Below are 17,840 nucleotides of genomic sequence, written 5' to 3' on the forward strand. Positions count from 1 at the left end.
CTTTTTAAAATTTAAATATACAACATTTACAGCAGTTGTTTCCATTTTAACTTTATGTTTGAAACTTTAGAAAATGTTAAATTTAAGCAATTAACCTTTGACCATGACATGAAATCAATATAGGTTCTTAAAATATCAGAAATGTTTATTCTATGCTCTTAGTCCATATAATACAAAGTTTAGCTCCTTAGAATTTGGGTATTCAGGTCAATTTCCTACCCTCCTTATTAAGGAGGTGGTCTATATGGTGGTTAGGCCTCTTCTTCCAAAACCATCTTTTAAAGTGAAGGAAACCTGGGTGGCTCAGTCAGTTGAGTGTCCAACTCTTGGAAGGAAGGGAGGGAGGGTGAGAGGGAAATATAGAAATATATAAAGTGAAGGAAACATGAAATATATTTTTCTACAGTTCATGAAAAATAATTTGGGTCATCCACAATGCCAAAGAAGGATATAAGGTATCAACAGTCTTCTTGAATGTTTGCAACAATCCCCAAATCCTAAGTAAGGATTATTTCTTGGTGAGATTTTTTTCTATTTTATTAACTATGTAAGTTCTGCCCTCTTCTACATGGATTTGGCCGAAGAAACCATCTTTATATTATACCATGGGCTTTTACTAAATCTGCTTTCTGCTATTATGCTTGTTGTTACCCAAGTTTTACTGATTATTTGTTAAAATCACAACTCTCTTCATAGATGAGTTCTTCAACTTCTGGTGGATTTACTCCTATATGAAGAGTTTCAACATAACTGAGTTACTCAAATGAGTTCAGAACATAATTTATGTCATTTTCTTATACAAATCTGAAGCCCAAACAAAAAAAGGGGCCTTCTAAGAACATTTCTCTTGCTTGGCACCACTCTACTAGACAGCATTGGTTTTCTCAAGGTTCTCTATTAATCTAATGCTTACACTTGGCATATGCATCAGAATTTGAAGGATATTTTTTGATGAGCACCCAGCATTGGTGGCAGATCTGCCTGTTTGGCCTAGTGTCTCCTTCCATTTCTTCTGTCTAGAGCCCATTGTCCCCCAGTGCCATCAGTTTCACGTCTACCAACATCAGGCTGTCCCCTTCCCTGCACTACAGTGGGCCCCTGCTGCAGGAGTCAGGACTAAGTGACCTAGATAAGACTTATAACTGGCCCTGGTTCTCGGTCTACTCCAACTTCAGCTACTTGCCTGCTGGCTGCTGTTGTCTTGCCACCTTTTCTTCAGGCCAAGTCTGATGGATCAGAAGGAAGATTGCTAAATGAACTCTCACAAACTTTCTCAGGATTTGTGTATAGTGTTCTCTGCTCCCATTGACTGCCTTTTTACTACTTCCTACCTTTCTTACCTAAAAGGTGTCAAGTTTTGTTGGGAAAAATTGGCATGACAGCATTGCAGTCATAGTTCTTTCAATGATTTTTTCTGTTTCCTTCTGTGTTTGCACTTTGTTCTGTTATTTCCAGGACCTGATCTCAGTTCCTCTCTCTTTACACTGACTTCTAGTGAAGTTTATCCTTTTATTTTCAACTCTGTGTTTTGATGATGTCTTTAAATTTTTTTAAATTTTTTATTGTTATGTTAATCACCATATGATGTCTTTAAATTTTTTATTTTCATTATTAACTTTTTATTGAAATTTGTCCTGAATTTCTAGCCACCCAGGCGCCCTTTCCTCTCAATCTTGATAGCTGTGTTGCTCGGGTAGGGCCACGGGGGTGGTTATCTCACAGCTATGAAAATTGGTGCTGCCATGGGGGCGCCTGGGTGGCTCAGTCGTTGGGCGTCTGCCTTCGGCTCAGGTCATGATCCTGGGGTCCTGGGATCGAGTCCTGCATCGGGCTCCCTGCTCAGCAGGAAGCCTGCTTCTCCCTCTCCCGCTCCCCCTGCTTGTGTTCCCTCTCTCGCTGTGTCTCTCTCTCTGTCAAATAAATAAAATCTTTAAAAAAAAAAAAAAAATTGGTGCCACCAAAAATTCATTTCCAACCTTAGCTGTACTGTTAACACTATTCAGACATTCTTCTAAGTAATCCTAGTTATCCTCCTTTCTCTTAAGTTCTTCACGAAACTTAAAATGTTTGTTAAGCTCCCAATCCTCCATTCTCTTATATTCAGCACATGACTGAACTTCTACTTCTCAGAGTAAACTGTAATTCCCAACGCCTCTTCCCAGCATCCATACTGACACCTGTCCTTTACCTTCTTCCTTCTTACGTGATGTGATGCTCATCTGTACGCCTTTCTTTCCTCCTCTCTCCTATGTTTTCTGTATTGGGTCTTACCCCTCGCTGTACTAAAACATTTCCCCAATCCCTTTCTTTCACCAATTGTTGACCCTTTGGTCTCTCAAATATTTCTCAAATCTGTCCCCCTCTTCCCATCCTCATTGCTACTACGTTAGTTCAGGATAGTTCATTGTTGCTTCTTGTCTAGCCTCCTAAAGCCAACCTTATAGTAGCTACCAGAGGAATTTTTCTCAAATATAAATCTCATCCTTTTACTCTCCCATTTAAAACACTATTGTCTCCCCATTGCCTGCAGAATAAAGTCTGTTCTGCTTAGCAGGTCATACACGTGCCTTCACGATCTAGAACATTCCAACTGAACAGTCTGAGTTCAAACTTCACTTCTCCCTTGATGGCTTCTCCATTACATTCTTCAGGGAATGTAATGTATTTTACACACTCCCTTATCTATACCTTTACTATATAGTGCTTTAATCACCATAATGTAATTGTTTTACCCATACGTGCTATAAATCCCCAAGGGTAGCGACTGTGTTCTGTTCTTTTTGTATCCCCAAGTGCCTAGCATATAGTATTTTTTTTAAGATTTTATTTATTTATTTGACAGAGAGACACAGCAAGAGAAAGAACACAAGCAAGGGGAGTGAGAGAAGGAGAAGCAGGCTTCCCACGGAGCAAGGAGCCCATACAGGGCTTGATCCCAGGACCCTGGGATCATGACCTGAGCCGAAGGCAGAAGCTTAACGAGTGAGCCACCCAGGTGCCTCTGCCTAGCATATAGTATTGACACAGGTGCTTAGTAAATAGTCTTTGAATTAATAGGTTGATTAATGAAAAGATAATACAAGGCAGTATATGCCCAACAATTCAGAGGAAGGTTAAAGCTGATAGAAAATTAAACCTCAGGGTAGGCCTAAACAAAGAAGCAGTTGAGTTGGCCCTTTAAAGGACGTAGAACTCAGATAAGTAGGAAAGAAAGAAAAGGAAATTTTCAACGAAAAATTGATATAATCAAAGATACATGGGTCTATGGCATGCCTGGATGGCTCAGTTGGTTAAGTTGGTTAAGCATCCAGCTCTTGATCTCAGCTCAGGTCTTGATCTCAGGGTCTTGAGTTTAAGCCCCAGCAAATGATAAGGTTAGAAGTAAGCTAGTGCTAGATTATAAAAGGACTTGAAAGACAGGATGAGGTTTTTGGAGTTCATCCTGTAAGCCAAGGGATCCAAACAAGTAAACCAGTGTCTACTGTAGGTGTTGAATCCATTAGCCTCTGCTACCTCCAGCACCCCTAAGCCCAGCCTGAGAATTCACAGTAGGGATGGAAGCAGAACCTACAAAGACAGTCCTTTCCATTCCTTAGAGGAACTTGAACCAGTACCCACATGTGACGTCCGGATATAAGTAAGTGAGAATGATCGTGTCTTCACAAAATGGTTGGGGACTCCTGGCACTGTCATCGGAGACCTTTGAAAGTGTTTTGTTTTTTAAGCAGTGAAGCAACCTAATAAAGGCAGAATTTTAGGATTATTAATATGAAGGAAAATACAGGATTGTTTGAAGGTGGGAGATTTGGTGACAGGGAGAATAATTGAGCTATTTCAATGGTCCAGGCTGGAAAGGACAAGAATCTAAATGATGGCAGTGCAGTGGAAAAGAAGAAATGGGTATAGAAGCCACAACTGACTGGATTTCGTGAATGAGGGAAGGGGAAAAATCAAAAGTTGGAAACGCATATGCTGACTGGTTCTTATTACCCACTTTTTTTTGGTCAATGACAAATTCTTTGTTCCTGTCAGTTTAAGTGTATGTTATATATTAGGTACAATGTATTTGTAGGTATGATACTATAATATATAATATTACATTATATATCATTATATATTGGTTGTAATACATACCTGGCATTATATAAAGGTATATTGTTAAGTATAATTATTCCTTTTGTATCTCTAGAACTTCTGCATTAGCCATGTCCTGTTAATACCTCTGTTTAGAATGTCTCCCCTTCTCCATTTCTCTCACCCTTCTGCTTTTTGATAAACTATCCATCCTTCAAGATTTAGCTCAGTTATTTCCTTGATACCATTCTTGACTGCTTTATTTTGTTTTCTTTCCTTTTTGATTCCCACAATATTTGTACCTATACTGTAACAATTATTTTTATTGTTTCATAATTGTATAATTCCTCTCCAAACTTCTTGAGAAGAAAGGGTAACTCCTTCGGTATGTGTAGTGCCTAGCACAGTACCTGACCTATGGTAGGCATTCAGAGTATCGATTGAATTAACAATAATAATCCTAGAGACCATGTTCAAGGTAGTTGTTAGCACATGGACACATTACAGTGGTCTAATAACGATTATGCCTGTCTGTCTCTAATAACTTTGACATTCATTTCATTTTGCATATTGCCCTTGTTTCCTTGCCTAAAACACTGCTTTTCTTGTTAGACTTTTTTTTTTTTTAAAGATTTTATTTATTTGACAGAGAGACACAGCGAGAGAGGGAACACAAGCAGGGGGAGTGGATGAGGGAGAAGCAGGCTTCCCACTGAGCAGGGAGCCCGAGGCAGGGTTCGATCTCAGGACCCTGGGATGGATCATGACCTGAGCCGAAGGCAGATGCTTAACCAACTGAGCCACCTAGGTGCCCCCGTTTTTAGACTTCTTTGTAGAGAATTTCAGTTGTTTTCCATCTGCTTTAGACTCCAAAGATTTTGCTAATATGACCCAACCCTTCTAAGCAAACCATCCCAGACATGTGCCATGTTTATTCTGCTCCTGTGATTTTGAGTTCTCTGTGATTTTTAAGGTTTTTTAAAGTTCTGCTTAAAGCTCATACTGCCTCGATCCATGTTGCTCCTCCCCCTCTTTGGATCCTTAACAACAGTACTAAAGGCTGTACCACCTTGGCTCTACCACCTTGGACAAATTTCAGCTTTCTCTGGGCTAGCTTCTTCTGGAACGTGGGAAAAATTCTTCCTCACAGGGTTGCTGTGCAAATTTGGTATGATGATAGTAGGACATGTTCCCTAAATTGAGTCATTTAGAGACTGCCTTTATAATCTTTCCATTTTTATGTATCTTTGTGTTTAATATTTTTTTCTTAAATTGAATCACTGAAAGGAACTTTATCACTAAATGAAATACCAGCGTGCTTACCACTCTATAAATAGAGAATAAACTAAAAATAGATATAATATAAACGGTATTAATCTTGCTAGATACTTTTGCCAAGCAGAGGCTCTTAGCCTGTTAAAAAAGAGATCAAGAGGCAGTGTGTCTTAGTGGGATACATGTTGGGAGGTTTTTTTGTTTGTTTTTTAAGATTTTATTTATTTATTTGTCAGGGGGGGCACAAGCAGGGGAAGCAGCAGAGGGAGAGGGAGAAGCAGGCTCCCCGCTGAGCAAGGAGCCCAATGCAGGACTCAGTCCCAGGACCCTGGAATCATGACCAGAGCTGAAGGCAGACGCTTAACTGACTGAGCCACCCAGGTGTCCCATAAGTGGTGTTTTTAATGATCACTGTTAGTTCCACACATTATCTTGCTGATTTGTAATTTAATTATTTCATACATACCTTTTTGTAATTTCCTAATATATTTTCCTGGATAATGAAGAGTTAACTATGTTATTAATACTTGTTCTTATACCTACATTTTATGATCAGCATAATGTAATAGAAAATCAGAATCCAGATTCAAGCCAGTCTTTGAAATTTACTCTCATTATACCCTGGCCAAACCACTGAACCTAACTTAGCTTTAGCTTCTTTATATCTGTCCTACCTGTATCAGAGTTATCATGGGAATCAAATGAAATATGTGAAAACATTTCAAAAACTGTAAAATGTTATTAAACATGAAATCCCATTATTACTACCATTCTTTTTTAGTTTCTTAAGTTGAATTTGACTCTTCAACTAGTTTGTGAGCTTCTTAATGTCAGGAACTACCTTATTCTCATTATTTTATTTCTTACAGTATCCAACATAGCTTTATTTGTATTTAAAACTCACTCAATTTATTGCTTATTTGAATAGGAGTCATTAATAAACTTGTACTGGGAATGTAATACAGACACTCCTGGACAATTACTATTGTAATTATTTTATCAAAAAAATCCCAAACCATATGTTAATGCATATTTAGTCCAAATTATCAATGTATCAAATTTCAAAATAAGATGAGTTACTTAAACTATTAATATCACGTGGTTGTACAATTTTAATCAATGTGTATATTAGTCCAAGTATTCACCCACATTACTTTTGTATTCTTCTAAGTACTGTTGTACTGCAAAATGTTTAAAGTTCTAAAAACTATCCCCAGCTACCTAAATTCTAATTTAATCATGATTTTTTGCAGCACTATAGTTTTTTTAAATTTTCTTAAGGATCATTCCATGGCTCTTCTCAATTTTCTTAATAGTTACCATTTAATGAGTATCTGCCATCTGTAATCCTCACAATAATTTCTGTGGTGTTCCTGTTGCATAGATCGTAAATTAAGGCTAAGAAATTGAAGCATTTTCGCAGTTACACGAATAGCGAATAAAGAGCTAGGATCCCACCTGAGCTCTATCTGCTTCCAGATCCTGTGTTCTCTTTTCACTGTGCCTCGCATTTGCTCCAGGACAGCTGCACGGCTGTCACAGTGTGCCTCCTCCCTCACTCCATTCATCATCACCATCATCACTCTTCTCCCAGACACCCACAGCTCAGGAACTTCTAATTGCTCTTGGAAAAACCTTTGACTCGTTTCTCCCCACCCCACCCCAACCATCTCCAGTCAACCGGTGTGCTAACCTTGTGAAACCAGCCTATGACCACTACTCAGCAGCTCTGATACTTCTGACCTGATCCAAACTGCCATCCCCTTTTCTTGGACCATTGCAAAAGCCTTCTGTGTCCTGCGTCCTCACCTGCCTCCTGCAGTCTATTCTCCAGACAACAGCTAGAGTGATCATGTTAAAGCATAAATCAGAACCTTCCAATGGCTTCCTTGCTTACTCAAAGTTAAAACCCAAATTCCTCTGTGTTCCACAGGGTGCCCCACATATCCACCTCTTATCACTTTTACCCTATTCCCTTTGGTAACCTGGCCTCCTTGCTGTTCACTGAACATGCCAACCTGCACCTGCTTCAGGTTCTTTGCACTAACCATTCCCTCTGCCTGGAACGTTCTTCCTGCAGATATTTGTATGGCTAGATGCCTCACTTCAAGTTTCTGGTCAAATACCACCTTATCTGAGAGACCTTTTTTAGACTCAGTATCTAAACTAGCACACAAACCATCCCCCCACTAATCCTCTCCATTCTCTTATTCTGCTTTTTGGTCTTAGAACTCATCACTCTTGACAAATATGTTGCTCTTTGATCATGTAAGCTCTTTGATGGCAGGGATTTTGCTACTACATTTCTAGTAATTAGAATAGTATTTCACATGCAGAAGGTGCTCAAAAAATTTTTTTGAGTAAATAAATGAATGAAAGAAACTATAAATTTAGAGTAACATGGACATGACCTCTGAAGACAAGCTCAAGAATTCTCCTCTGGAAGATCTCATCGCTCTCTCCACCATGGATTCCCTTCTTCACAACAGCTATTACTGTGTCTTCCTAAGATTCCTGCGGTAGACTCCTAATTGCTTCCCTGTTTCTGCTCTTCCTCCCTCCACAGTGCATTCTTCAGCAGTTAACTAAAAAGTTAATCAGACCTCTCTTACTGCTTTTAAAACCTTCCAATTGTGTCACCTCACTTTCAAAGTAAAATTTACACTCTACCATGGTCTGCAATACTATAGCATGTATCTGCTACCTAGTTTGAGGACTTTTTTTTTAAAACCATTTTCTTCCTCATTATGCTTTAGCCACATTGTTATTTCCTAAACATGCCAAGCTTATTCCCATCTTAAGGCCTTTGCATGGCTACTTTTCTGCCCTGATCAGTCCTCTTCAAGATCCTCACATGTCTGTCTCCTTTACATCCAAGTCTCATCATAAAGGTTACCTTCTCAGAAAGGCCTTTACTGTCTACCCAATCCAAAATAGCCTGTCTATTCACTTTTCTTAATTTGGGCTTATGATAAATGTTATAAAGAAAATAATCTTGATTATTAACTTTCTTTTATTCTTTATCTCCCCATATCTGCATGAGAACAGGAAATTTGTCTTTCGCATTTATTTATTGCTCTATCCCTAGCACATAGAACAATGCTTGAGACTTCTTAATCAACTAGTTGAATCAATGAATGAAGATATATAATAGTCATTTGGGCACTTGATAAACGGCAGAACCTCAGGCTTTTCTCATGAGATTGAGTCAATTAGGGCTAGTTATATGATGGAGGAATTTGTAGTTTAACAAATAACTCCAAAAGGGGAACCCTCCTACACTGTTGTTGGGAATGCAAGCTGGTGTAGCCACTCTGGAAAACAGTATGGAGGTTCCTCAAAAAGTTGAAAATAGAGCTACCATACGACCCAGCAATTGCACTACTGGGTATTTATCGCAAAGATACAAATGTAGGGATCTGAAGGGGTCCGTGCACCCCAATGTTTATAGCAGGAATGTCCACAATAGCCAAACTGTGGAAAGAGCCAAGATGTCCATCGACAGATGAACAGATAAATATATATATATATACACATACATACACACAATGGAATGTTATGCAGCCATCAAAAGGAATGAAATCTTGCCATTTGCAATGGCGTGGTTGGAACTGGAGGGTATTATGCTGAGTGAAATAAGTCAATCAAAGAAAGACATGTATTATCTCACTGATATGAGGAATTCTTAATCTCGGGAAACAAACTGAGAGTTGCTGGAGTGGTGGGGGGTGGGAGGGATGGGGTGGCTGGGTGATAGACATTGGGGAGGGTATATGCTATGGTGAGTGCTGTGAATTGTGTAAGACTGTTGAATCACAGACCTGTATCTCTGAAACAATACATTATATGTTAAAAAAAAAAAAAGATAGCAGGAAGGGAAAAATGAAAGGGGGGAAATTGGAGGGAGAGAGGAACCATGAGAGACAATGGACTCTGAGAAACTGAGGGTTCTAGAGGGGAGGGGCGTAGGGGGAATGGGTTAGCCTAGTGATGGGTATTAAGGAGGGCACGTACTGAATGGAGCACTGGGTGTTATATGCAAACAATGAATCATGGAACACTACATCAAAAACTAATGATGTAATGTATGGTGATTAACATAACATAATAAAATTTTTAAAAAAATAACTCCAGATGATTCTTTGGGCGAATTTAGAGAATACTCGTTTAATGGTAATATTGCTAAGTGAAAGGAATGAGAAAATGGGAATGATGATTCAGGGAGTTATCATTTAACCTTGGCATATTGAAATGAATGAGTTGAACGTTTCCCAGAGTGTATACAGTATGACGCTAATTACATAAGATGTGTGGTGATAAATGAGTTATCTCTTCTCATCTATTTAAGAATGCCAAATATATTCTTTTGGAGATTAGTTATGCAGCCATTAGCGTATTGAAATGTCTGAGAAATTAAACATTATAGGAATTTACTTGAGTGTTAAATATATTTGCCAAGTTTATTTACCACCCCTACCCCAAATCATTTTCTCAACAAATCTCTATTAATATACTAAAGAAAATGCATGGTACAAGAAGTACAGTCCTTGGTTCACTTCTACGATAGCTTATTCTCTCCATGGTTAGCTGTCTACACAAATCACTTGCATGACTGATGGTTTGGACTAGACTCTGTCCTAGCAGAAATTATGTTTTTTGGCAGAAGTATATTCTAAGTATCCTTTAAAAAATATGTTATTAATAATAAAAATTCAGATAAGGATCTTTTGACTCTCCTTTGTTGGGTAGGCTAGAAACATAAAAAACTAGTTACATTAACTTCTGTATGCATTGCTTTACATTTCCATCTTACAGCTAAATTATTTTGCCTACAATTGCCTTATGTTTTTCACCCACTTATTTATTTAAACCCAATTAATCACATGTAAATTTTTCTAGGTCTTTCCAGTCTCATTGCAATAAGTTCAAAATGTATATAAAGAAGATAGGCTTTTTCAGATTTTACCTTATTTCAGCTTGTTTTCCTTCTTGGGTTTCCCACTACAATAGGTACCCATTTAGAGAGGCAGAATCTAGTAACTGTGAATGTTAGAGTAATTGTCTTTGATTCCATTTTTAATCCGCTTTGCCTAATTCTGAGTCAAAATGGTTTCTTATGATAATGCTACTTTGGTTTTTTAAAAGTTGGAGTCCAGAAAGTTAGGAATGTGTTAAGACTGGTGATTTCAGGTATTTTGTATCCTTGTATTGAAGTATGCCTAGATAATATACACTATAATGAGCTGATTGTCCTCCTGTATATGCACTTGGTCCTGCCTACTTCTTTTTCTAGATAATTAGGCCTAATAGTTTCCACTATTGTGTTACTTAATGAAAGTACTGATACTATCTTTAATGAAGACTAAAACCTACTACACTGAGTTTTAGATGCAAGGTACAAGCTAGCCTTTATTCGCTTCAAATTCTCTAAGAATGGTAGATGAAGTAATTAGCAAAGGAAATTCAGAAAAGGCTATTGCTATGGGCAAACTAAGGGAGATAATAAGCCTCTTCAGAAAAACTATTTAGAGGCAGTTTTGCAAACAGGTACCACCCACAATCATTTTTCTCTCTATTCTCCGAGGCACATGGCAAGAAACTAAATAAAATCTCCATTCTTTACCATTTACCCAGGATAAATGAAATATATTGAGAAAGTGCCCATTTGTAAAACTGTATCATTACTGTAACAAGGAAATACTGTCAGGTCATTTTTCTGATTGTATTTACATGTGAAAAGATACATGATTCTATTTGAACTACCATTTTGACTGGTAGAGTATCATAAGCTTTTGATATCACCTAGTATGTAACCTTTTGAGTTATAACCTGTGAGTAGCTTAGTTTATAAAGACCATCGAAGGTAAAAATAGTACGTTATTGGCAAGTTGTTTCTATTACAGGAAGTAATTTGGTTAAAATAAACATTTTGAGTAATGTTTAGGACAACTCCCAGGCTTTGGCAAACTTGGGTGTGCCCTCATCAGTGGCATAAGCAGGAAAAATGTTAAATGGGAGAGTTCAGATATGACAATAGAAAGATGCCCAGATGTATCTCAGAGCAGTGTTACCATGTTGATTACACAATTTGGAGTGCATACCCAGAAACACCCCTCAACTTAAACCCATTTACCAATTGTGATTTTTATAGGCATGGCTGATTTCATTCTCATGGGTTCTGAACCTGTTTACTCCTAGATTTGCCCTTGTTTTGGGTTTTACGTGCTTTCAGTGAAGTATTTGCAAGTTCTTGGAGGTTAGTCTTCAAATTACCAAATAAGTATTAAGTAAAGGTTGCCCTGCATTCCTTCAATTCATAAAAAATGAAAAACAAATCTAAGTTGAACTTGTAGGGAACTACACAAAGACTTATTTCTACTCATCTCAAATATAGGAGGGTGTTCAAAGGAAGAGGCCTGGCTTGACCAGAAAGTGTACGGACGGCATGTGGGCACAGTTTAGAAGGCAAGGGAGTATGTAGTATACAAGGAGGTGATTTGTAAGAAAGAAAATCATTTGTATTTCCCCATCTAAAATCATACCTATTCTGCCTGAGTTATCTGAGATGTTTTTCTAAAACTCATAGATTACCTGGAAATTCCAAATAACTTGTTTTAGGCTATTCTTCATTTTAGGACAAAAAAGTTAGAATTACAGAGTACCAAGAATCATGAAGATAGGTCCTCAAAAGACTAAGATTATCTCTCTCTTGACAATAGTGTGCTGTGTCTTTGGCCACTTATTAACAGCATTCATCTTTTGAACTATAACTATTTTTTTAAAGATTTTTTATTCGAGAGAGAGCAAGCGAGAGCACGAGCAAGGGGGAGGAGCAGAGGAAGAGAGAGAAGCAAACTCCCCGCTGAGCAGGGAGCCTGATGTGGGGTTCAGTCCCAGAACCCCGGGATCATAACCTGAGCCAAAGGCAGACACTTAACCAATCACCTCTCAACTATAAATACTAAGAGATTCTAAACTTTGCCCCATCCCAACATACATAAAAGGCATTCCCATTAATGACAGTGTCTTGGAATCAGAATCTTGAAAAGGGTTGTTGGTATGATTTTAGGGAAAAAAACAGATGATGCTGGTAATTTCTCCAACTTTTCCTTTGGAATCACTAGAGTAGAGCTAGATGATGACCATAGTTCTTCTGGTTCTAAAATTCTATGATTCTTTCACTACTCTTCCTTCCATGCTACCTATATACCTGCTTCTCTATAATGAAAGGGCCTAATTTATCCCCTTTGTGCATGTGTGTGTGTGTGAGAGAGAGAAAGAGATGAATCTAATACACAGATGTACAACAGAACTGTTATTCCTACTTTGTCTTACGCACAAACCCATATTGTTTATTTAAAAGGAAATAACATGAATTTAAATTTAAAAACTTGGTATCTGTTTGGTGGTATGTTGGGGAAAACATCTGAGAATATAAAAATTTATAGAGTTATCTTTTTAAAAACCAAATTAAGGAAGAAAATCTAAAATTATATCTTAAAATGTTCACATAACATTGAAAACTTTAGTTGTATCCACCAGGTTTCTACCTTATTTCCTCCTTGATTAGAGTATGTAAAATATAGTATAATATGAACTGTACATCAGAAACCAGAATCTGTTTAGTATTCTGATTGGTTCTTCTTGTATGGGATGCCTAAAGTGTTAGATTTAATTAAATTATGTATAAAAAACATTTATTATAAACACCATCGAAAATATTATTTGAATTTTGTTTAAAACAGTAATTCTAAATCTTTTTTTTATCTGGGACCTCTTTGGCAGTCTGAAGTCTACAAATTCCTTTTCAGAGTAATGTTTTTATATTTATTTAGTTAGTTAAAGATTTTATTTATTTGACAGAGAAACAGCAAGAGCAGGAGCACAGCAAGGGGAGTGGGAGAGGGAGAAGCGGGCTCCCTGATGTGGGGCCTGATCCCAGGACCCCGGGATCACGACCCGAGCCGAAGGGTGACGCCTAATGACTGAGCCACCCAGGCCCCCCTTTATTTTTATTTTTATTTTTATTTTTATTTATTTGACAGAGAGAGAGAGCACAAGTAGGCAGAGAGGCAGGCAGAGGGGGAAGCAGACTCCCCGCTGAGCAGGGAGCCCGACGTGGGGCTTGATCCCAGAACCCTGGGAACATGACCTGAGCCGAAGGCAGCTGCTTAATGACTGAGCCACCCAGGAGCCCCCAGAGTAATGTTTTTAAATGTGTAAAGTATTACACATGTGTATAAATACATATATATAGGATTAAAAAGAAGCCTATTATATAAAATACAATTATCAAAATTAAGTTCGTGATCTAATAAGTGCTTTTTTTTATCAATGCATTGAAGAAGACCTAGCAGCCTTTTAATTACTACCATAATTTCAAAGTAGTATTGCACCTAAATGGTATTATGAGATATATATAACAATTACAGTGTGATATGAAAAATCATATTTATTGTTGACAAAGCACAGGAACTTTTATGTAGTTTGTTGCTGACATCATTCTTGGAGAAAATACTAAACTTCAATTAGAGGTTAGTGAAAATAAAAATGCAATTTTTTTCCCATTGTTCACAGACCCCCTCGTCTAAAATTATTTTTGTTCCCCAGACACATTCAGGGAAGCCAGATGTAATCCTCAGTGTCTCAAGAGACTTAATCTTGGAGGAAACTGGAGCTCAGAGTCTTTTCCATATTTAGCCCTTAATGCTTTTCAAGCCTTTAAAAAAAGCAAGTGGTTAGTTGTTAAATGATGATTGTCAATATCTCTTGCATTAGGAACTTGGCTTATTGCCACTAATTTTATTATAGATTAGAAGAAGTAGATATTTATAAAAGCCGGTTTAGTAATTTTATCATGAAGTCGAATCAGAACATACCTGCTAGTAGTAATGAGTGCTTTACTTATGTCTTGACTTTGAGCTGCTATGGCCATATGTCCTTTGCCATTAAAGAGAAAATGTAACCCATGTGTTAAGCCCCAAATCATACTACTTTATGGAACTAGTATTGGTTAGTCAAATTTGTGTGATTATCTTTTTAATTTACTTTTTTCTCAAAATTTCATTTAAATGGAATTATACAAAATGTCCTTCTGCTTCTGGCCTGTTTCCCTTAGCATATTTTCAAGGTTCATCCATGTTGTAGCATATATCTGAACTTCATTTCCTTTTTATGGCTGAATAATATCCCATTGTATGTATATGCCACGTTATTGTTTACCCATTTATCTATTGAAGGACACTTGGGTTGTTTTCACCTTTTGGCTACTGTAAATAATGCTGCTGTGTACATTGTCATACAGGTGTCTTGTTTTGAGTCCCTGTTTTCAGTTCTTTTGAGTATATGCCTAAGAGTGGAATTGCTGGGTCACGTGGTAATTCTGTTGCTTAACTTTTCAAAAAAGCTGTGTGATTATTTTTTATAATAGTTTATTTTCTTTTATTAATGTTTTTTGAGCATTAAAAAACTTTTTTTTTTTTTTTGCTTATTTCCTTGGTTGACTTTTGTTGCTAATTTTTAAGAAATTATTTGTTTTGGTCATTCATTTTTTTCTTTTCTTTTCGATTGTTTGTTTTTCAGACCCGAGTCAGAACTCCATCACAGGGGAACACAGCCAGCTGTTAGGTATAGTATTACTGTGGGGATTGACTTTCTCTAAAGTCACCCTTTTCCTGCCTATACTAACAGACATTATTCCCACTTCTAATTCTGTTTTCCATCCCCTCCTTTTCTGCTTTTCACTCAGCTTTTTTTCCTGCTATTTCCATTCCCAACTTGGTAAGTTTTAGGAAACTACTTCTGCAAATGATTATTAAGTCCCAATGTAGTTACATGTAAAAGTAATTTACATAGTCTGTGTTTAAAAATAAAATCTGTGAGAATTAGAGCTTCTTTTTTCCAAGATAATTTTGTCAAGAAGATACTATAATACTCTGTAATATCTTGGGCTGTGCATCTACTTTGCCCTTATTATTATTTTTCTTGGTCTTTTAATCACCCTCATTTTTAATTACTGAAAGTACTTCATAAACAGCATGAGCTTAAGCAAGATGTAGAAGTTGATGTACCGGGACGCCTGGGTGGCTCAGTCGTTAAGTGTCAGCCTTCGGCTCAGGTCATAGTCCCAGCGTCCTGGGATCCAGTCCCGCATAGGGCTCCCTGCTCAGCGGGAAGCTTGCTTCTCTCTCTCCGACTCCCCCTGTGTGTGTTCCCTCTCTTGCTGTGTCTCTCTCTGTTAAATAAATAAATAAAATCTTAAAAGAAGAAGAAGTTGATGTTCCAGTTCTTTATCTGTTAAATAAGTGATGGAAATAAATTTGTTTCTTCTAGGGATCACATACTTAAATTTCAGTAAGCTTGTTATTTAACAGAATTCCACAACATCTCAGAACTTATAAAATTTAAAATATAGAAATAAAACATACTCTGGGGAGGAATTCAGACAATACCAAAAGTACATGTAAAGAAAGTAAAGTCCTCTAAAGTATCTCTTCTCCCCACCATCTCACCTCAATTCCCTGAGGTACTTATTATTGACACTAATTGGGAATTCTTTTAGAAATTTTTAATTGTACATTTTCTTATTATATGTGACTATCTTCTTTCCTTTTTCTATCCATGGGGTTATTCTCTACAGACTGCGACTTCCTTTCTTTCACTTAACATTTTATCTTAGACACATCATTTCAGTACATAAAGATTTGCCTTGTTCCTTTGTTGTAGAATAGTATTCCCTTGTTTTCCTGTGTTCTAACTTTACACAGCCAGTTCCCTATTCTTGACTGCTTATTTCCAGGTGTTTTACTGTTAAAAATTATGTTACAGTGAACATCTCATACGTATATTCTTGCATTTTCATTGCCAGTATATTTGAAGGAAAAATTCCTAACAGTAGAATTCCTTGGTCGAAGGGTATACATATCTTCAAAAAGATACATCCCTATCATAAAGAGCAGATACCAATCTTAAAATTTTTTCTTTCTTAGGGCGCCTGGGTGGCTCAGTCGGTTAAGCAGCTGCCTGCGGCTCAGGTCATAATCCTAGGGTCCTGGGATTGAGCCCCGCATGGGGCTCCCTGCTCAGCGGGGAGCCTGCTTCTCCCTCTCCCTGTGCCTGCCTCTCTGCCTACTTGCTCTCTCTCTGTATCTCTCTGTCAAATAAATAAATAAAATCTTTAAAAAAAATTTTTTTTCTTTCTCTAGTAGATGAAGATGGCATCTCTAGTTTTTACTTGTACTTCTTTAATCATGAGTGAGGTTAAGTGCTTTTAAATATATTAACAGCCATTTTGTGTGTGTCTTTTGATTTGAGGCTTATTTTTTGTTGTTGGATTTTTTGTTTTGTTTTTGAAGTATAATTAACCTACAGTGTGTTATATTAGTTTCAGGTGTACAGCATATTGATTGGACAATTCTGTACATTGCACGGTACTCTCACCACAATAAGTGTAGTCACTGTCACCATATAGTGTTACTACAGTATTATTGACTATATTATTTTATAGCTGGAAGTTTGTATCTGTTTTTTTTTTCTATTAAGAATTAAAAAATTCATTTATAGTTCATATGCAATGTTACATTAGTTTGAAGTGTACAACATAGTGATTCAACTTCTCCACACATTATGCTGTTAACCCCCGTTATCTCACCCACCCCACCCATCCACCTCCTCTCAGGAAACCACCAGTTTGTTCATTGTATTTAAGGGTTGTTTTGTTTGTTTCTTTTTTTTTCTTTTTTATGGGGGGGGCCGAGGGGGAGAGAGAGAATCCTTTTTGTTTGTTTTCGTTTTTTTGGTTTGTTGTTTGTTTGTTTTTGAGAGAGCGAGAATCCTAAGCAGGCTCCACGCTGGGACATGGGGCTCAATCTCACAGCCCTGAGATCATGTCCTGAGCCGAAATCAAGCGTTGGTCGCTTAACCAACTGAGCCACCCAGGTGCCCCCTATTTTCTTTTTATATACAACATGTAAGTGAAATCATGTGATATTTGTCTTTCTTTGCCTGACTTCACTTAGCCTAATGTAGTCTAGGTCCACCCATGTTGTTGCACATGGCAAGATCGCATTCTTTTTTATGGCTGAATATTTCATTGTGCATATAATACCACATCTTTTTATCCATTCATTTGTCGATGGACACTTGGGTTGCTTCTGTAGTTTGGCTGTTGTAATAATGTTGCAATAAACACAGAGGTTCATATGTCTTTTCAAATTAATTTTCTTTGGGTAAATACCCAGTAGTAGAATCTTTTGATCATATGGTAATTCTATTTTTAATTTTTTGAGGAACCTCCATACTGTTTTCCACAGTGGTTGGTCCAATTTACATTTCCACCAACGGTGCATGAGGGCTGATTTGAGGCTTTTTTTTGATTCGTACATTGCTGAACATTTTGCTGTTTATGTGCAAAGCAGTTGTGGAAAATGTAAGCTATCAAAAAGTAAGGAAAATACTTGTTTGCTTATTATAGGTTCAGAGTATTAGTTGAT

General features: G+C 37.3%; 1 protein-coding gene across 3 annotated transcripts in view; it reads left to right on the top strand.

Moving 5' to 3' along the window:
- Positions 1-17,840, top strand: part of SLC12A6 (solute carrier family 12 member 6) — an 85,403-nt gene that overhangs the window by 26,913 nt on the left and 40,650 nt on the right. For 2 of the 3 annotated variants that reach the window (XM_027569102.2, XM_027569104.2), the window contains exon 2: positions 14,932-14,976. The exons of the other annotated variant lie outside the window; for it this stretch is intronic. In XM_027569102.2, the coding sequence (XP_027424903.1) occupies positions 14,932-14,976 (45 nt within the window). The remainder of the gene's footprint in view (positions 1-14,931; positions 14,977-17,840) is intronic. 3 annotated transcript variants of the gene reach the window in all.

This window comes from Zalophus californianus, chromosome 6 (assembly GCF_009762305.2).
Source record: "Zalophus californianus isolate mZalCal1 chromosome 6, mZalCal1.pri.v2, whole genome shotgun sequence".
Taxonomy (NCBI): domain Eukaryota; kingdom Metazoa; phylum Chordata; class Mammalia; order Carnivora; family Otariidae; genus Zalophus; species Zalophus californianus.